At 41.3% G+C, this 21,495-nt stretch overlaps 2 protein-coding genes across 3 annotated transcripts in view; one reads left to right on the plus strand and one right to left on the minus strand.

Moving 5' to 3' along the window:
• mthl1 (adhesion G-protein coupled receptor methuselah-like 1) overlaps positions 1 to 21,495 on the plus strand; it is a 338,577-nt gene that overhangs the window by 82,342 nt on the left and 234,740 nt on the right. The gene's annotated exons all lie outside the window — the stretch shown is intronic.
• LOC117218696 (uncharacterized) lies at positions 9,266 to 15,636 on the minus strand. Of its 2 annotated transcripts, none has more exons than XR_004489826.2 (3): positions 14,461 to 15,601; positions 11,913 to 12,380; positions 9,266 to 9,915 (listed from the first exon to the last, which is right to left on the minus strand). XR_004489826.2 is itself a non-coding variant. In XM_033467240.2 (3 exons), exons 1-3 carry the CDS (start codon positions 14,714 to 14,716, stop codon positions 9,840 to 9,842), a joined length of 534 nt encoding a protein of 177 aa, XP_033323131.2. In that variant the 5' UTR covers positions 14,717 to 15,636; the 3' UTR covers positions 9,266 to 9,839. The 2 variants fall into 2 exon arrangements, 1 of the variants encoding a protein (XP_033323131.2); XM_033467240.2 differs by having other exon boundaries at positions 12,179 to 12,380; positions 14,461 to 15,636.

Consider the following 21,495-nt stretch of genomic DNA (forward strand, 5'->3'; position numbering starts at 1 on the left):
GCAATTTTTCCAGCCGCTGCCGCCGCGCCGGCTGAGACACGAAATTGATTTCCCCCTTCTGATCGAAAACCTATTCCCGTGAGCCTCATGTATCCCTAATTACCCTCGAGAGAGACCTAGAGTGAAAGAGAGAGAGAGAGAGAGAGAGAGAGAGAGAGAGAGAGAGAGAGAGAGAGAGAGAGAGAGAGAAAGAGAAAGAGAGAAAAAACGAGCGCTTGGATCGGTCGACCGGGTCGAGGATGCGGGGAACATCTGTTAGGAAATCGAACGATTTCCGAAATTGAATCAAACCAAAGCGGAAATTGCGTAATCGCGCGAGAGCCGGGGACGGGACCGTTCCGAACGGACGAATATACGGGGTGTCTGCCGCAAGTGCGCACGCTCGATTATCCCGGAAACCACTGGCTACACACACACGTTTTTCTTACTGGAATCGAGTGCTGCGAGGTGGCTGAAAGCGTTCGTTTAACTCTCTAGGGGGTAATGGAGCCAGTTACTGTGAGGGCGGGGTAGCCAATTACTGTCCCTTTTGTTTATTTTCAAGCATAATTAACTTGATATTTATCGTGTAACACACGTCAAATGTATTCAAATTCGATTAACCATTTATTTGTTAAAATCGAACACGTGAAAGACGAATGCTCTTGAAATACCAGACAAATTATTTCCATTCGTCTATTCGCGAATAATGAATGAAAAATCTGATTGTTGTTTCAAGAAACGTAGTTATTCGTCATTTGCGAATAATAACTGAAAATGTAGTTATTCGTTATTTGCGAATGATTAATAACTACATTATTTTACATTTATTTTGCAACTCATTCGAATAAACGTAGTTAGTCATTTCCGAATAACAAATGAAAATGTAGTTATTCGTTACTTTCGAATAAATAATAACTACATTATTTTACATTTATATTGCAATTCATTCGAATGAACGTAGTTATTCGTCATTTACAAATAACAAATAAAAATGTAGTTAATTCGTCATTTGCGAATAACAAATAAAAATGTAGTTAATTCGTCATTTGCGAATAACGAATAAAAATGTAATTATTCCTCATTCACGAATAACAAATAAAAATGTAGTTAATTCGTCATTCGCGAATAACGATTAAAAATGTAATTACTCGTCAATTACGAATAACGAATAAAAATGTAATTACCCGTCATTTGCGAATAACGAATAAAAATGTAATTACTCGTCATTTACGAATAACGAATAAAAATGTAATTACCTATAATTTGCGAATAACGAATAAAAATGTAATTACCCATCATTCGCGAATAACGAATAAAAATGTAATTACCCGTCATTTGCGAATAACGAATAAAAATGTAATTACTCGTCATTTGCGAATAACGAATAAAAATGTTCTCATTCGTCATTCGTCGATCGAATGAAATTCGCCGAACTTCTGCTTGCACCGTGCCTCGACGCGGTCCAGACACCCAGTAGATAGGCCTCGGCGAGAAGCAGCATCAGTAGTGTCCGGCAGCCCCTCCGGACCCCTCCGGACCCCTCTGGACCATGCTGCCGGTGTTCCACCTGGATGGCCCGAGACCGGGGAGCACGTTGGATTCGGCGCGCATTCGAAGCGTGTCCGCCGGGCAAACGCGACTCGAATTCGCGCCGATCTAACACACGCTCCCCGAGCCGAAGCGTCGTTCCGGAACGACGTGGACCACGACGCGGACCGTGTCCGGGCTCGTCGACGGCTCCTAACCCAGACCTTAAACCCTCTCCGCTGTTAAGTCGGAACCTGGCGTCGCGTCGCGGTTATTAGAGATCGCCGGGCCAACTGGTCTGAAAAGTGACGCTGTTTGCTTAGGATCCCGCTGACAGGCACGCTGCTGCCCGCCGGGACTATCGAACTGCCGTCTGCGAATTCTTTAGGAGATACTGACCTGGCTCGAGAACTCGCTCTCGACTAGGCCGATGGACGTAATAGTCCGGCGACGTTCCAAGCTGTCTTTTGTCATCGTCGAAGCTTCGATTAGGCGTGCTCGAAGTACGTGGTCTGCTTCGCGAAGCAGGTTCCAAGATCATGATTTTCGCCGCCTTCCTTTCGAAATACAGTCAATTCTCTCCGATTATCCCTCGGCAGAACAAAATGGGATATTTTGAAAAGTGGAGAAAAATAGACAATGTGGGAAGAGGAGATACAATTGTTTGAGACTAGCGGGTAGTTTTTGTAGTTGTCGATTGTCAACGACTATAAAAACGAGCCCCAAGGCTCGAATAATCGTATCTCCTCTTCCTAAATTGTTCATTTTTGCTTACATATGCTTACATATATATACTTTTTGTATACATATGTGTATGTTCAACGTTGCATAAGTGCATAAAAGACATAAAATGCATAAAACGTGCACACAAAGTGCATATCTCATAACAAGAATTATTATGAGCCTATTGTTTCAGAAATGGAAAAAAGTACATACGTTTTTGTTACATTGAAAACAAATTACAGTAAATTCTCTCCAATTGTCCCTCAGCTTGTAAACGAAAATGGACAATTTCGGAAGAGGAGATACGATATTTCAAGCCTCGCGATTCGCTTTTATAGTTGCCGATGTCAACAACTATAAAGACGAAGCGCTAGGCTCGAATAATCAACTCTTCCGAAATTGTAGTTTGTTTTTAATGTAACAAGAGAGTACATGTGTATTTTCTTTCACTTTTTAAACAACAGGGTCATAAATCGTTTTCTTTTTATGTAGATACAGAATAACTTTCTACTAACGTTTTACTGCGTATTTATTTATTTTATTTATTTGTCTATTCATTATACTGACAAAAAAACGAGTAGTACAAAGTTTATAGAAAAAGAAAAAAAATGTAGTAGAACTACATAATCACGCATTACATAATTGCGCATCTTATCAGAGTTTAGGGATGAAAGTAAATAGAGACATAGAAGAAATAAAAATTCTCTCGTCCTATCAGCGGTATTATAAAGGGCGAACAAGTGCTAATCGATATAACTATGACAGATATACGTAGGTCATGTACCAATCAACAGCTCCGGTCTAAAAATCTAAAAATCGAAGCTTTAAACGAATAAAATCATTTCAAAGTGGAAACAAAAAATAACTGTGATAGTTATTAGAACATCTTCGATCATTCGAAAAGTGAAGCTTTAAACGAATGAAATCATCTCGAAGTAAATAAAAACAAAAAGTAACTATGACAGAAATCGTAGAGCATGTACCAATCAACAACTCCGATCACCCAAAAATCGAAGCTCTAAACTGGTAAAATCAATTCGAAGCAAGTGAAAACGAAGAAAATGAAATTACATTTGGAACTCAATGAAATGTATACAAGAATATTCCAGCTTCGCTCAAAAGATGAACGGCATATGGTGTTCCGGATGTTTTAAAATATCCTGAAAAGTGGCAATTTAGCAGAGACAAGACATTTCAACAAAGGATCGCGGACTCTGTTTCTAAAGGAAGATATCGTATTAATAGATATTATCGTCCTCCTCCTTGCATTGTCTCCGATCGCGTCTTTTCATCCTGCACCCAATGCTTCGACGAACGATCTAATTCTCCACGGGGTTGTTACGATTTCGGAGAGCCCGGGCCGCAAGGAGAACAAAGTCTCCGGAAGCGGAGCGTCCACGACGGGTGCGACGACCCCGAGGTCGTAAATCGAGTCGGGGCGATGCGCGGCGGGAAATAAACGAGCGGTAGCACGCTTCGCGGATAATCGACGGTGGCCGCCGATTTTTCCGGGCGGCTTTGCAACAAGTGAACGAGAGAGAATGGTCGAGCGAAGATCTCTGTCGCGACCGCGTCGCGAGATCTGCCGGAATCGTGTGGGACCGGCGAGAGGTCGGGGACGCGGACAGGGTGAGTCGGAAGAAAGGGAGAGAGACAAAAGGCGCAGCGCGAGGAAAAATATGTATCGCGGAGCACGCACGATTGCACAACGGCTTACGGTGGCTGGGCCTCGGAAGATTGTCGTTCTGGCAGCCGGCCAGAGGCCGGGCCAAAGTTCGGCGTTTTCGTTGCGGCCCGGTATAATAACGCGGCTGTCGGCCGCCTTAGGAATTCCGCAGGCTTTCCAGCATCCGCAGCGAGGGGGCCGGAGATGCACGGAACGGGGACAGGAGGAGAGCGAGCCGGAGAGATACGAGTGGCTTTAGACTGCTGGTCTACGCGCGTTTACCGTGCCACGCGGGTAGAGAGAGATCCACGTGCTTCTGCCGTGACGGCTCCCGGTGGCAGTGTGTGCTCGCGTCGAACGCCGGTCGATCGCTGCGAGTCGAGAGTCGGGAGTCGAGGGTGCTCCAGGGTTAAGCCGCTTTCCAATGTTGCTCGAGCACGCCGGTACACAGCGGGGCTATTAAATCGACGGCCTCGCGAAAAATCCTCCCCCGTTCACTCGTTAAAATCACGGCCACCGTGCCTGCGCCCCGGGTTCACGCCTTTCCGATTCCTGCGAGACGGCGCGACGTTCCTGCGATTCCTCTGCTCGATTTCGACGCGTTCGTAGGCCGTACTGCTCGCAAAAGTGTTCGTACACCGTTTAACCCTTTGCGGACGAGTGTCGGCAAATAGCCGCCCAAGTCTTTTTACCGTTCTTTTTTTATTTGATTAATTTATTAACACTATGCCGTCCGGTGGTACCACTTTGGTGCCATTTTAAAAAACTGAAATAACATTTGAACTATATCTCTTGGATGTTAAAAGGCAGCAAACTAACTATAGCATTGTGCTTATTTAACTAAGAATTAAGTACGAAAATTCTTGGATGACTTATCTTAATTTTAGGAATTCATATTACCGCCATTTTCGACATTTTTTTTTAAATCTAAAATTTCCAAGCTATTCTGCCGGCGTCAAACAAAAGAATCATATCTGAGATCTGCGGACGGCATAGTGTTAATTATTAACGTAAATTTATTAATTTAACCGTAGGTTCGGAACGAATTTTAGTTTGACGAGTCAGTCTTTCTGTGTCACTATCAGAGAAACCAGCAATGTTTTCCACATATTTATAATCTTATAGTAATATAATTATATCTTATAACATTTTTATTTTATATCCAATACCTGTCGTCCACAGCGACGCAATACCCGTCGAGCGGCTTCGTCCGCAAAGGGTTAAGACGCAATAACTTTTTTCAAACTGGACTAAGTGATCTGAATTTTGTTTAGATGATAGCGGAACTGGTGTACCAGACGATGACCAAAATGCCTTTTTTATAATTTTACTATTACTCGAGATGCCAAAAAAAAAATAATAAAAAACTCTCGTTTTTAACTTTTTTATCTGCGTGCTGAAAATTTGACCGAAATCGGTTAAGACTCGAGCGACGTGTGTTGAAAGATTTTAAAAACTGCAGATTTCTTCCAGTTTTTGGTCAGAATCGTTTAAAAACCGCGATTTTTGCCATCTTTAATTTGCGTAACTCATAACAACGTCAATTAATTTCGATCAAATTTTCTGTATGCATATAAGTTACCGAGATCTACGGAAGGCATTTTTTAAACTTCCGTTACAGGCTCAAATAAAAAAAGTTAAAAAACGAGAGATCTTTATTTTTTTGTCATTCCAAATAATAGCGAAATTTAAAAAAAGAAAACGCATTTCAGTCATCGTCTAGTAGACTAGACTCTCTATCAACTAAAAAAAATTCAAGTCATCTAGATCAGTTTTAAAACAGTTATTGCGTTTTAAAAAGTGCACTTTTGTGGGCCACTGTACATCCAATCTAGCAACGAAAATATTTGGACACCTTTTAACGCTAAAACCAGCGCGGTAAAAACGATAGTTTCCCTATTTTGCAAATCTGCAGAGTCTCTAAACTTTGCAGAACTGCAAACGTAGGCTTAGTGCTAGAACACAATAACTTTTTTAGAGCTGGACTAAACTTGAATTTTGCCTAGATGATAAAGAAACCAGTCTACTATCTACTAGAGCTAGAATGCATTTTTTTAAAAATTCTGCTATTGCTTAGAATGACAAAAGAAAATAAAGAACTCTCGTTTTTTGACTTCTTTATCTGAGCCTATAACGAAAATTTAAAAAATGTGTTTCGTAGATCTCGGTAAGATGCTTGATCTTTGATAGATTTATGATTGGATCTTGAGATGCACGAGGGCCTCTCCCTCGTGAGGCCTAAAGGATGAATGAGACTAAACAGACTCGACGAAGAACGCCGGTTGGAGAATCGGCGACCACGTTGGGTCTTCTGGTCTTCCGGCTATCGAGTGTCGAAGCCTGTTTATTGAAACAAAGTACGTATGTATGTTTGGGAAAGGCAAGCGACTCGACGACGTCGCCTTGCTAAAGAATCGGGACTTTGTTCCTGGAGTGCCTCGCCTCGGAGTGAGAAAGGCGTCGCCTTCTGGCGAGATGGGTGAGAGGCCCGTGATTGTCCGTGACCCCTCTCGCCCACTTACCCCGGCACCTTCTTTGGGAAAACGTCGTGTACGATACAATTTTTATATTATTTCTGACACATTGGCAAAACGTACCTCCATCCTCAGCAGGCCGCCTCAACTTTACCTCTACCTTCGTCGATCTTTATGTCGCACTCGGTCGAACACCTTTCGACCCCAGTTTCAGTCCCAAGCAGAGCGATCGCGTCGTTTAGATTTTGTGTCGGAAAATCCCGGGTCATTTGAACATTATGAACAACTGGCGGCGCATTCACAGATCGTCGAAGTTGTAGTTCGCTCAACTTCACCGACGCGCGTGCATCGCATAGCTGCTTTTTTTTAAATGTAAATAATGCAACTAACACATTTTGTATTTCATTGTTATCTTCTCAATAATTTTTATTGAACAAAACTTGAAATATTTATCAACTAATAGTAGGCATATTAAGACAAGCGCTGTTCGGCATTTTTCGACCGTGTTTTTTTTTCGCAATGACCCTTGGGACTCAAACGGTTAATTTCAATCATTGGGAGTTGAGTTGCTCAAGGATGCGCTTGAAATGCTGAGTCATTCATGTGTTAACGCTTTATTTACCGGTAATTTTCTAGTACATGATTCTCTTGAAATTTAGGAAAAATATAGTTGAGAATTTCTTAAAACTTATTTAACATTTAAACCTATCAAGCAGTAATAGTACCTGGAGTGCATTGCTTCATACGAGTGAGAAGATCGAATTTATTTAGATTTTGTAAAGTTTTTATTATAAAACTTGCTCCAATACTGTAATTTATTCAAGCATTTTTCATGAAAGAGTCTCTAAAATTTGTAGAATTGCAAAATAAGAGAACGGTTATTTTGACCGCGATAGGTTTAGTGTTAAAGTCAATAATGACTGGTGCGGCTAACTTATAAAAGTGAGAAGATCAAATTAATTTAGATTTCATAAAGTGTTTATTGCAAAACTTGCCACGGTAATGTTACTTATTCAAGCTTCTCTCGTGAAAGAGTTCGTAAACATTGTAAAATATTGAAATAAACCGATTATTTCGACCGTGGGGTAGGTTCAGCGTTAAAAAGTACACTAATCTCGTCTATAATCCAGGAAATCCTTTGGATCAACGTAATCGCGGGCACAGTTCCAGTCCGACCATGGCAGACCATTGTAGATCAGAGCTGTGCAGAATTAAAATTTAATTACTCGAGGAATTATAATTACGAAGTAATTCAGTTACATTCTAATTCAATTACATGGTATTTTAATTGCACTCGTGATTAAAACAATCAATAATTGAATTAACTCAAAGGTTCGAATTACTTAATTGATTGACAATGTAATTCCAATACAATGTAATTGAATTACAACGTAATACAATTAGCACAACTATATGTCATGGACATACTGCGAATAAAGTGTTTTAAGAGACCAAACTGTTTCGGTCAAACGAGAAGTTGCAGACATCGCGTTTCAAAATTATTGGAACAATAAAGATGCGTCCAGGGGGCATGGTTCGAACGTATCATGATAATCACCTTCGGGATCGTATAATAAAAATCGTCTTCAAAATCGCGTAATAAAAATCGTCTTCAAGAACGTCTAATAAAAATCGCCATCGAGATCACATAATAAAAATCGCCATTAAGACCGTCTAATAAAAATCGCCATCAAGATCGTCCAATAAAAATCGTCTTCCAGATCGCATAATAAAAGCCGCGTCTAAATAAACTGGATCTCCACGTTGTCCTAACAATAAGCCAACGTGTGCGAGTCGCTCGAAGGGCTCGTTAGATTCAGTGCGGCGACGGGTCTCGAGACATCCTCGAGGATTGTCGTAGCAAGTCCTCTCTCTCTCTCTCTCTCTCTCTCTCTCTGCGTCTTTGTTCAACTTGGGCCGCGCGCACCGCAGCTCTTCGCTCTCGTTCGTAGAAACGGTGTTTGGTCGCGCGAAAACCACGATGCACGGACACCTTCGCGTCGGTTCCTCTCGTATTTTTCGGAAAACCACCTCGTCCATTATTCAACGTGGCGGGCGCGCGCTCGCTCGCTCGCGCGAACGACGTCGTAGCAATCCCTGGGACACGGCGGCGAGTCGTCCGTATAAATTTCTCCGGCGGGGTAGAGGGGCGGCGAAAAAAGGGGCCTGGAAAAGCGGGCGAAGAACCCCGCTAATTGACGTCCCACGAGAGGCTGCGTTGTTTCTCTTTGGCAACAACGACGGGACGGGACGGAGCGGGACGGAACGATACGTCCACGGCTGCTGGGTCCGGCGTGGCGGCCAGGCTTCGTTCGTTAATTATCCGGACGCAAAAAGGAGGCCGGGTGTTGTAGCGTCCGGGGTAGAAAAAAGAGAAAGCGTCGAAGTTCTCGACGAAGCGGGAAATTAATTAGACGCGAGGGTGCGAGGGGGAGAAGGAGGAGGAACGGTTCTGCAGGACGTTGCCGCGAGGAAGAAGCCGCTTATTCTCCAGGTAATTCGTCACGTGGACGTTTACGCCGGGGGTTAAGGGGTGCTATCCCGGGTGGGGTGGCTCCGGGGTGACTGACGAGCTCCTCCAGGAACTACAACGACGTCATCCGGCAGCAATTTCAGCAACACTCGAGACAGACACTGTGTGGGATGCTGGGAGAGCTGCGATGCGATGGGATGGCGTCGCATTGTGGGACGAATGGGCAATCCAGGTGGTGAAAAGTCATGTCAGGAAATGGATACAGCTTCTCTTCTATTTAGTCTTCTTCCAGAATGTTTACCGAGGCTAATGGGACCCGTAGTGATTTATTTGGTAAACATATTAGTAGATTCTCGGATCTTCGTGCAAAATAAAAATTGTCTCATTGTCAAAATTACCGCTAGTTGTGAGGAATATAAATCACTTGAAATTATCTTTATTCTTTTAACAATCATAGTAAGTGAAACATAATATAAAATTATCCTTGAATTCTTCCAATGCCGTTTCAGTTTTTCATTTGACTTACTCATTTTTGTCATAAAAGTCCTGGAGACTGGTATAAATTTCATTTATACCATTTATACCATTTATACCTTTGGAAGCGAATATCTAAATACTGTCAAGAGATACCGCTTTCAAATTTATATGATATCTAAAGTTTAAACAACAGAGAACAGATTTTCCCAAAATTTAATCGCTTTCTTTTCATTCTTGCAATCGGAACATTTTGTTCCCGTTTAAAATGAACAGGAAACGAAAGCTCGAAGTCTCCCGTTTGCATCGACCATATACATGCACAAGTTAGCATAAACAGCATTACTGATGAATAGGATTTTCTTCCATCTAGACCCGCCGTTTCTCCCAGTGTGCGTCGCCCTTCGTCGTCGTCGTCGCGAGCCCATGCTCTCCGACGCGTAGCGTCGAGCAGCCATAAGTGGAGATCTCTCGAGTGCCATCGCACGCACAGTCTCGACTCCATCGTTCGCTCGATTTGTTACCGGGTTCTTCTCCTATCTCTTCGGTTCCTATCCACGGCCACTCGTCCGCCGATTGGCCGGCGCTCGTTACGTCTAAATATAACAGAATTTCATTGGAACCGGTCGTTGATTGCTCCGTCGAGGACTCCGGCGTCGATTAGAGCGACTACTCGCGCGAGAACCAGATGGGGAGAGACACGAGTACCTCGTCGGGGAAAAGTTGCCGGTGATTTTCGGGGCTAATCGGAAGCAATCGAGACCCCCCCTCCCCTCCACCGACCGCCTCAGTGCGCGCGGGGGCTCGAGTAGGATTTCCAGCCGCTGGGAAACTCGTTTGCATACTGCTGCCGTGCTGCGAGCACATCCGAACAATGGCAAAGTCGAAATTTATTAGCTGGATCCGCGGACTTCGCGAGAACTGCTCGAGGATTAACCCTTCCGTTACCGGGGACGAGGTATCTCGCTGATGCTGTGTCGGTTGTGCGACGCTGTGGACGAGATATCTCGCGTCTCCATGTTTGTTAATTGCTAGTAAATTTCTCTTTTTATTTTCGATAAATCATTAATATAATGGTTGAAGATGATAGCTCCAGATTTAACATTAGAACTATTGAGTCTCAACTAATCGGGTGTCCAATAATTATGTTAACATCTGGAAAGAGGTGATTCCCGAGGTCATTTGAAGTAACTTTTTCCTGAGCGAAAATTCAATCCGCGGCTTTGTTTACGAGTTATCGACGAAAAACGGTGACCAATGACAGGCGAGCTCGGCTGCCGCGGCCGAAGCGGACGGAGCCCAGTTGCGCTTATTGGCTCAGCCGCCTCGCGCCAGCTGATCTTGCCTCCCATTGGTTGCTGTTTTTCGTTAATAACTCGTAAACGAAGCCGCGGATTGCGTTCTCGCTAAGGAAAAAGTTACTTCAAATGACCCGAGGAATCACCCTGTTAACATAATTATGGGATAACCTGTATATTGTATTATAACAATGTCAAGACTGGATTTATTTAATCTGCGTATAATTTATGTTATATAATATATGCTTCAATAAAGAAGTTTACCTAAAAATTTCTCCTGGAAGCATTTTCAGAATAACGAGAACTGTAAAAGAAGCGATCAGAAACCAGTCATTTTGACTGATTTGGTAGTTCTAGTGTTAATCGATGTCCTTCTATACTTTCATCGTTATTACTTGGAATAATCCCAAATCTAAATAATAAAGATTTGATGTTAAAAATACTGTTATTTATTTGAATGGATTGAACAGGATTCTGGTAAACATTATTCTTACATTATAGTGAAACGTTTGGACTAGTGTTAATTCTAGTGTTAATCGATGTTCTTCTATACCTTCATCGTTATTACTTGGAATAATCCAAAATCTAAATAATAAAGATTTGATGTTAAAAATACTGTTATTTATTTGAATGGATTGAACAGGATTCTGGTAAACATTATTCTTACATTATAGTGAAACGTTTGGACTAGTGTTAATTCTAGTGTTAATCAATGTCCTTCTATACTTCCATCGTTATTACTTGGAATAATCCAAAGTCTAAATAATAAAGATTTGATGTTAAAAATACTGTTATTTATTTGAATGGATTGAACAGGATTCTGGTAAACATTATTCTTACATTATAGTGAAACGTTTGGACTAGTGTTAATTCTAGTGTTAATCAATGTTCTTCTATACCTTCATCGTTATTACTTGGAATAATCCAAAATCTAAATAGTAAAGATTTGATGTTAAAAATACTGTTATTTATTTGAATGGATTGAACAGGATTCTGGTAAACATTATTCTTACATTATAGTGAAACGTTTGGACTAGTGTTAATTCTAGTGTTAATCGATGTCCTTCTATGCTTTCATCGTTATTACTTGGAATAATCCAAAATCTAAATAATAAAGATTTGATGTTAAAAATACTGTTATTTATTTGAATGGATTGAACAGGATTCTGGTAAACATTATTCTTACATTACAGTGGAACGTTTGGACACCGGAATACATATTGTGAAAACAAATGTTCGGACAAGTTCTATGTTTCGTACTTTGAAACATGGAAATTGCGATTCGAGATACATACGTCGTCCTCGGTAACAAAGTGGTTAACCGGGAATCCTCGAGGTGCCTGCCGCCGCGCCGGCCGGCCGGCCATTGATAAATCTCGTTGATTCTCGATGACGTCGGCTCCCGAATCCTCCGCTGGGCTACTTTGTGGCGCAGGTTATTTCGGTGCGGCTCCTTCGCACCTCGGGGGAACGGCCGTGTGCCAGCTTGCGAAATATCACCGGCGCACATGTGTCTTCTGGCAACGAGGAAACGTCTGACGGATGATTGACGCGAGATCACCTGTTGTGCGACGGCCAGTCGGACAATTCCGTTTTCTGCGACGGAACATGGAACTTCTTGGCGATCTCCGTGCCTGCACGTTTTACAACTTCCTTCGGAGGAGAATTTTTCTCACGGTTTCGGCGTGGCGAGGGTTCAACCCCTTGTCGTAACATTTTCTTTACGGTTACAGCGATCAGAAGGTTCTCGATGGTGATCATGTCTAAGAAGAAGAAAGACAGTTTATATTTATTGCGGGTTTACATACACTTGAATGTTTAAACATCGGCGACAAGAAATCAGAATTTGATTCGGACTAAAGTAAACGGAATAGCATTCGTACTTGATAGGTTCTTACTTGAAATCTCAGTCATGATCAATCAATATACGTATGTATTGGCGTCATATTAGATTGGTCAGAATGTATTTTCACCCGTTTTACTAAACAAAAGTAAGCTTCATTTCATTAACACTTTGACTGCCGCGTCACCCATATGTGGGTTGCAAAATTATTTAAAAATTCATTTTCACGCTAATCCTTTCTAGTTTCTCAGTTCTATTAAGATTCGCAAGAGATAAGAATGCTAAAAAAGGTAACTGATGTCATATAAAAAAACTTCGCTTTGCAATTTTAATTCAATTGAATTAAACACTTTAATTTTACGAAACTCTCGAGGTTTTTGGCGCGGTCGTCAAATTGTCAACACTAGTAACCTATAAAAGTAACTTATAAAAATAACTATAACACATTTATTCTGATTTTGAACGAATGTCATCGTATTATATTTACCGCAAGTAACGCATGAACAAAATAACTCATGAACGACCTTTACAACCGGAATAATCGTGAATAATAAAAGATTCGTAATTTCGACGGTCTCCGTAAACCCATTGTTAATTAATTTCATAAATTCAAACAGAGCAGACGGGACATTTTCATGAATCTTTTACTAAACAGACCGCATACCCGATGCATCAACGTTTCCATAATTCTGCTGGCGCTTAAAAATCGTTTAGCACACGTGCTCTCTAATCTATGGAGATTGAAAAAGCTGGATGACGAAAACAGAAGCAGAGAATAGCAGACTCGGTGGCGCGATTGTTCGTTTTCGGAAACAAGGGAAGACGCAGTAAGAGATGATTTACAGCGACGCCCCCGTCCGGGGGACAATGTATCGATTACGGCGAGCGCACTGTTGGCATTGTTCGCGGCCGAGTCGTAAGAACGGATAAATTATGCTCGCCGGATGGTCTATCCGGCGACGATTGTGTCGCGGGCTCTCATTGGGCGGTCTCGTGTTCCACGGAAACGTCGCGAAGGGATGGTCCGCGCGAGTATTTATACGCGGCCGACAAGCTGATTCACCGAGCGTGTTTCATTAGAGACCGCGGTCCTCGTCTTGGCCGCGCGCGAATCCGCTCCGGGTTCGGCTGCCGAAAATTGGCCGCACGCTCCGCGGTTCGCGCCTCGATCGATCGCTAATCTGGTTTAATGTTCGCGACGGCGAGGCTTGCGGGGGTGTAAGCCGATAATCGTCGGCGTGTCGTTCGACCGCCGATCGAGTGGCCGAACTGCGAGATTTCCGTGGCTTGTTCGCCCGGCAACTTGATTCGCGGAAACTTGACGAAAATGCTACGTCGGTTGTTCTTTATTTCCACCGTTTCACAATGTTCCGATTGATGCTAATTAGGTCAAGGGTTTTAGGTTGATGATTTGTAGCACTTTTGTTTTTAATTTAATTTAATATTTTTATTTTTTTATATGAACGCAGTTTCAAGCCCTATTGGAGACTATTTTGCGACTCAATTTGCAGTAATGTTTACAATGTGATGTAAAGATTATATTTTTTTAATTTTATTCTATTTTATTTTATTATTTTTCGATTATTATTAACGCTAGATCTACAGTGCCCTAAACGCGACTAATGTATATTGTTTGTAACAATGCCAAGATTGGATTTATTTAAATATCGCACGATTTCTGTTATATTAAATGCTTGAATAAAGATGTTAGTCCAAGAATTATTCGTAGAAATATTTTCTACAATATCAGGAAATGTAACAAAAATAATCAGAAACCATATTCATCTTGACTGATTTCAATATATTTCTTGTTAAAAGAATGTTATATTAAACAATTGTTAACACGATTAAGTAACAAGGCTTAAGTAATTGTTAATAATATGAAGCAATATGAAACATATGAACATATAAAACACTAAGTATACTCATATGTTACAACAAAGCTACAGATACGCACGACACACGATAAACATAAAATGAGAGTTGTCTCCACTTAGTACCTCGAATCGCAACTCGGCGCATCTCGAAACTGTCGGAGAGCCTCTTGTTCCCGAGTTCCCGATGTAAAGTGGAAAAAGTACGGCCGATCGTGGAAGTTATTGTTTCGCAAGCAGGAGCCGGTGTTTGCCAGCGGGACTGCCTCGTCAACAAGCTCTTGCAGCAGTCGTAAGTTCCGACCGATGCGGCTACGCAGCCTGCTTTGCAGAACTCAGCACCAGTGTTGCCAGGGAATTGATGGCGCGAGGGGAATCTCATTGCCCTCCCTCCTGCTCGGTGCCCCGTAATCGTCGGCAAACTGAAGTTAGTGTAATGGAGGGGAACACGTGACAGCACTACAGTAATTTCTCTCACATTGTTCCCCAGCTTGGGAACGAAAATGGACAACTTCGAACGAGGAGATACGATTATTCGAGTCTCGCGATAATCGGCAGTTAACCCTTTGCACTCGAAGACATTTTAACTTCGAAACTCTGGACATTTCTTGCAATCTAGGAGACTCTCTTTCCCGATTTTTATTCGCTTTTTGAGTAGTAGAATTGAACATATAAAATTGAACACTTACTCGTGCTATTCTTAAATTATGTGCAGTTTATTAAATGAAAGCAAATGTTTTTTTCTCGATTTTTATTCGCTCTTTGAGTAGTAGAATTGAACACTTGTGCTCTATTCTCAAATTATGTGCAGTTTATTAAATGAAAGCAAATGTTTTTTTCTCGACTTTTATTCGCTTTTTGAGTAGCAGAATTGAACATGTAGAATTGAACACTTACTCGTGCTATTCTTTAATTATTTGCAGTTTATTAAATGAAAGCAAATGTTTTTTTCTCGACTTTTATTCGCTTTTCGAGTAGCAGAATTGAACATGTAGAATTGAACACTTACTCGTGCTATTCTCAAATTATGTGCAGTTTATTAAATGAAAGCAAATGTTTTTTTCTCGACTTTTATTCGCTTTTTGAGTAGCAGAATTGCTCATGTAGAATTTCGTGTATTAAATGAAAGCAAATTTAGTAACGTAAAAATTCGCCATTCGAGTGCAAAGAGTTACTAATCGTACCTCCTCTTCCCCTGTTTTTTCGTTTCCACGCTGAGAGACAATGCGAGAGAAATTACTGTGACGATGCGTGGGTCAGCTTTTCGGCTACTTCAGCGCCCTCCTGTCCGAGACTCGCCGGTGGGAGTGGGGGAAAAATCAGCTACATATTCCCTGGCAACTCTGCTCAGCACTTTTGCCAACCACCGCCATCGTACGACCGAGTCATCGTCGTCGTCGTCGTCGTCGTCGTCGAGATTAAAACAAACGAATCCTCGTGCTCTCTCGGCAAATCGACAGTCGAAAGCGACCATTTGGCACAAGGTCCCGCAAACATCCCGTGGCAGGCACCGGCTCGCCCGAGTTCAAGAAACGCGGGACCACGCTCGCAACACGCTCTCGCGCGCGGCTAATCGTTCGCGAGGGGATGCGGCGCCCACGTTCCAAGTTAAACAATCCGGTGTCCCCCCGAAGACACTCTCCTTTCGCCCGTTGTTCGGCGCGGAGCGGCGATTCCGCGGCGCAGGCAAAATAAATATCGCGGCGGCGCGTGTAAATTGGGACATATCCGAGCGAGCAAATGCGGGAACGGTGTAAGCGCCGGTTTGTTTTCTTTGGAGTTGCATAGAGAGGGGGCCGCGCCGGCTCGTGTACACACTTCGTAATGCATTCTTTCAGCGGCTAACATTATCCGTCGCCCATCGGACCCGTCCCGGCACACCGAGCCACGGAACCGGCGCACAGTGGCCCGACGTGACGAAGTCTTGTTAAAGTCGTAACACTTTTGACAGAGATCGGTCAAAGAGATGACTTTCGTTTCGACACGTTGACTGCAAATCAAAATTTCGTTAAATTAAAGCACTTTATTTAACGAGCTCCGTGCCAAGTCGTTTTTGTTCAATTTTTCATTCGTTCATTTGATGTTTCGTTTCGGCCATTGTGTATGCGATAATTAATCAAGCTCACTTGCTTTTTTTATATTGTATTTTTCTATGATACTTCGTTATTTTGACAGCGATAGATTCTTCAATGGCACGGAACGCGTTAATCAAAATTGAAAAGTTAAATTTCTGTGACGTAAATTATTTTCTCAACGTTGTTACGTCTTACGATCTTAATAAAAAAAATAGGGACGTACAATAGAATAGCGGAAAAATTAGTTTTCGAATCTGAGCAAATAATTCCGTCACGTAAATATAGTGCATGCGGCAGTCAGAGTGTTCAATTGAACTCTCAAAGTGTTCCGGAACGAAAAAAAAATTATAGAGAATGTCGCGCGAACAATTTTCGACGTCGAAAATTTCGAAGTTATTTTAACCCTAAATTCAAGATATTTTTTCTGACGTACGCTAATTCATTTTATATGAATGCAGTTTATGCATATAAAACCGAGTCTTTTAAATGTAAGCAAACATGATAATGTAAAAATTATTTTGTAACATAATGCAACAATTTTTTTTTAGTCGTGTCTCAAAGTCATCACTCGAGTACAAAGGGTTAGAAATATAAGGGTTAAAATATTCTAACAAAATTGTGATATATCCAATGCAATGCGGAGTTCGATTTTTTTTAAATGACATGTTATACATCATCATTTCCGGTAGATTTTGACACGCTTGTTTCAAATCCAGTCGCAAAATGTATCCAGCACTCCGAGATCCCGAGAAAAAGATCAGTGGATTATCAAACGATTTCGGCGAAAAAATCGCGATTTCGTTAGCTTTTTCACTTAAATCGATTTTTTGTCATTCTGTTTATTTATCCCTTATTCTCCAACGTTTCAGCTTCAACATAAAAGAAATATCATCGCTTTATCTGATTTCTATGAAAAGTTCGCCGATTTTGACACAACCCCGCCACTACGGACCGCTATGCGGCGCTCGCTCGTCTTTTTATCGACCGCGAGCGGGATCGAGCGGAATCGCGCGGATTCCGCAGCGGGCCTCGCCAATGGACCGAGCGACGAGTTAAACGCTTTTTTCCCCCGTGTCGCGGCTGTAAATATCCAGCGAAGCGTCGATAGCGCGATTATCGCGTCGAATCCCTGCCCTCGCGCGCTTTTTCTCTCGGTCACTCTCACTCTCTCCCTCTCTCTTTGCATTTTTATTTCGCAGGCCTCCGGCTGGAACGCGCACGCGTTCGTATTTCACGCGGGATTTATACTAGCAATCCATTTCGGAATCTAATATTCGCCGCATCAGTTTTATCGCGGGCTTGATTAAATTGGTTTACAGACGCGGACGCCGCTCGGCGCCGCTCGACGCCGCCGCGCTGTTTGTCGGCGCGTCGCCTGTTTCGCGGAAATGGAAAAACATACCTTTCTTATTGGTGCCGCTGATTATTGCAGACGTGCCTCGAAGAGGTGCATTCGATGCTCGAGTTGAGTTTCGACCGTCGCTCCCGGGATATTCGTCGCAATTAAAATTCATTTTATTATTCTGCCAGGTTAGACTCTTCGTTGGATATTTGCGTGTCCTGTGTTTTCGTCTCTCAGCCTTTCGCAATCTCGTTTGTTGACACAGTACGGTCCGGGCTTATAAAATGTCAGACAGTTTGAATTCAATTATAAGATATGTTGCTTCATTCGAAATTGTTTTCATTTGGACTTCAAATACACAAATCAGTTTTATGACTGGATTTTTTATTTTAAATCATAGTTCAAGAGCAAGCAAGGAAATTACTGTTTTTAGTCATGTGGTATTTCACGAGCAGTCAAGAGAATGACTATTTTTAGACGTCCGAACACACACGGTAATGTGTTAATATATTCTGCACACCTTTAGAAATCATTTTAGTTTCTTGTGTGCCTTCATTTATTTTTGTTCCATGATTTTGTATCTATTTCTGTTTCGATTTACGAGAAACGAATAACGTTCATACTTCGGTAAATTATTTTCCCTAATAGAACGAGACAATTTTTATATTCCCGGTATATCTTCATTTACTTTCATTCCCAAATCTTCGTAACAGAAGACTCTGATCTTATTTCGATTTAGGAGAAACGAATAACATTCATGCTTAGTAAATTATTTTCCCTAATAGAGCGACACAATTTTTGTTTCTTATATGTGGTTTACTTTCATAGGGATCTTCGTAACACAAGAACCTAATTTCACTTCGATTCAGAACATTACGTGTCAATATCTGTATTTTACATTATTATTTCCCCTAATAGAGCGACACAATTTTTGTTTCTTGTATGTGCTTTATATTCATAGGGATCTTCGTAACACAAGAACCTAATTTCACTTCGATCCAGAACATTACGTGTCAATATCTGCATTTTACTTTATCTAAAAAATAACGCTGAAAAAGAATAGTTCATTATTAATTACCAAAATATAAATACGTTTCGAATCAGTGTTACGAGTATTTCATAAGACTCGACGTTTTCACAAGCTTCCGAATATCAAAAGTCAATAAATGAACTAAAATTGCGATTGCAGTTGCTTGCATGTCGTAAATTATCAATATTAAACATACAAAAGATTACGAGATTCATTTTTAGGAGATTACACACTGTAAAGTGCTAGATTTTATGACTTGTATTGGAAATGGGTAGATAAATAAAAGTAAAACGCAGTGAATTAAACTTATCCCTTTTAGTTTATTAATTTGATGTACGAGGAAGGACCGTCTTTACTCTCCTGATTGCTCCAGGAGACTGACGACTATTCACAAAGACGAAACCAAAAACGTCACCTAAAGACAAAGAGCACTCTGTTCTATATACATATGAAATCATTGTTTATCTAATGGTACTCTGGCGAGACTCTCGGCGTCGATTCGTTTTTGTAACTTATATGCTAGAAGGAAAAACTTCTGAGTATTCAAAAGAGAGAAAATAATCCAATAACTTGTATAAAACACCGCAGTATTTGGGCCGTCCGCAGTAATACCGACACTTGCCCTACTAGAGACGTACAGAGTTTCAAAATAGATAAAAGTAGAATTAGCAGACTAATTTTACTTGTAATAAAAGAGTGCCGACAAAGTGGACGTCTCTCATGGAATAAAAGTATCTGACTCCGCGCGCAGTGGTTCCTGGAGGAACATGGAGACATCGGCCGGCGTGAACGCGCGCAATAGCATAAATACCGGAGATCGAGTGCCCTAAGAGAGTCACGCGCGGAGACTTAATTTAAGTTCCAGTCGCCGGGACAGCGAAAGTTACCGGCGGGAGTTAGCGTCTTCGGATCCAGCGAAAGAAATTGATTAGAATCCCGGCGAGCCGGCAGCACCAACTTCCGAGATTAATGGCGGCGGCATTTACATCCGTGATTAAGTTAAATACTTCGGAATGGCACCGCGACGAGTCGTAATTAAATCATACCGGATTTATTACACCGGGCCCGATTTAGACGGGATTAGAGTTCCGATTCAACGGGAAGCGAAGCGCGTCGCCGGTGCGGAGCGGAGCTTCGTTACGTCTCGTCGCCCTTCGTATAAACCGTGGAGAGGGCTGCGAGCGTTGCCGATGAATTATGAAAGTTAGCGACAGGCTCCGGGGACGGTCGATCGGTCAGTTGCGAACGTTAATCCGGGGAAAGAACGACGCACCGGGGCCGGACGATTCGACGTGACGGCGACAGTCCTCGGCAAACTTGATTCCCAGGACACCGGAAGAGCCGATCTCCCGATAAAAAGCGAAACGGAGACTCATCTGCTGAGTGCCTTGAACGCTTCACCAGGCCAGGGAAACGTTTGCGGAACCTCGAGCCTTACTTGATCCCGATTAGGTGCGAACGACCACATTTATACTCCCATCTGCACACCCGAATCCTCTCCGCGTTCTCTGGCGATTTATGGAACGAAATTCATCTGCCGGAAATACCGAAGATGGTGGTGCGGACTTGAACCTGTAACTTAAGTGGATAACTTTAGTTTATTACTATGGTGCACGATTTGAATTCGTAGCATAAATGTAATATCTGAAGTCCATAACTTAAGTGCACAATCGAAGTTCATCGCTTAAGTGCATGGTACAAGTTCAAATCTTATGTGCGCAATCTAAGTTAAAAGCATTAGTGAGCAATTTAAATTCAGCATTTAGGTGCATAATTTAAGGTAAAAGCTTCAGTTCACAATTTAAGGTGAAAGCTTGAGTTTACAATTTAAGTTAAAAGCTTAAGTTCACAATTTAAGTTAAAAACTAAAGTTTACAATTTGAGTTGAAGACTTGAGTTCTCACAGTTTAAGTTAAAAGTTTAAGATCACAGTCTAAATTAAAAGCTTGAGATCTCATTTTACGTTGAAAGCTTAAGTTTACAATTTAAGTTAAAAACTTGTGTTCACAATTTGAATTAAAAGCTTGAGTTCACAATTTGAATTAAAAACTTGAGTTCACAATTTAAGTTAAAAGCTTAAGATCACAGTCTAAATTAAAAGCTTGAGATCGCATTTTACGTTAAAAACTTAAATTTACAATTTAAGTTAAAAACTTGAGTTCACAATTTGAATTAAAAGCTTGAGTTCACAATTTGAATTAAAAACTTGAGTTCACAATTTAAGTTAAAAGCTTAAGATCACAGTCTAAATTAATAGCTTGAGATCGCATTTTACGTTAAAAGCTTAAGTTTACAATTTAAGTTGAAAACTTGAGTTCACAATTTGAATTAAAAGCTTGAGTTCACAATTTGAATTAAAAACTCAAGTTTACAATTTAAGTTGAAGACTTGAGTTCACAATTTAAGTTAAAAGCTTAAATTCATAGTCTAAGTTCAAAGCTTAAGATTACAATTTGCGTTGAAAACATGAGTTCACAATTTAAATTGAAAGCTTAAGTTCACAATTTAAGTTAAAACCTTGAGTTTACAATTTAAGTTGAAAGCTTACGTTCACAATTTAAGTGAAAAACTTGAGTTCACAATTTAAGTGAAAAGTTTAATTTAAGAGCTTAAGTGCATCACTTAAATAAGCCTATAGCTCAAGTGCATCCTAAAAGTGGGTTTCTGGAAACTGGACGATATTTTTGGAAGGTCAACCCCTTCCCCAGTAGAAC

This window comes from Megalopta genalis, chromosome 1, assembly GCF_051020955.1.
Source record: "Megalopta genalis isolate 19385.01 chromosome 1, iyMegGena1_principal, whole genome shotgun sequence".
Classification (NCBI taxonomy): Eukaryota; Metazoa; Arthropoda; class Insecta; order Hymenoptera; family Halictidae; genus Megalopta; species Megalopta genalis.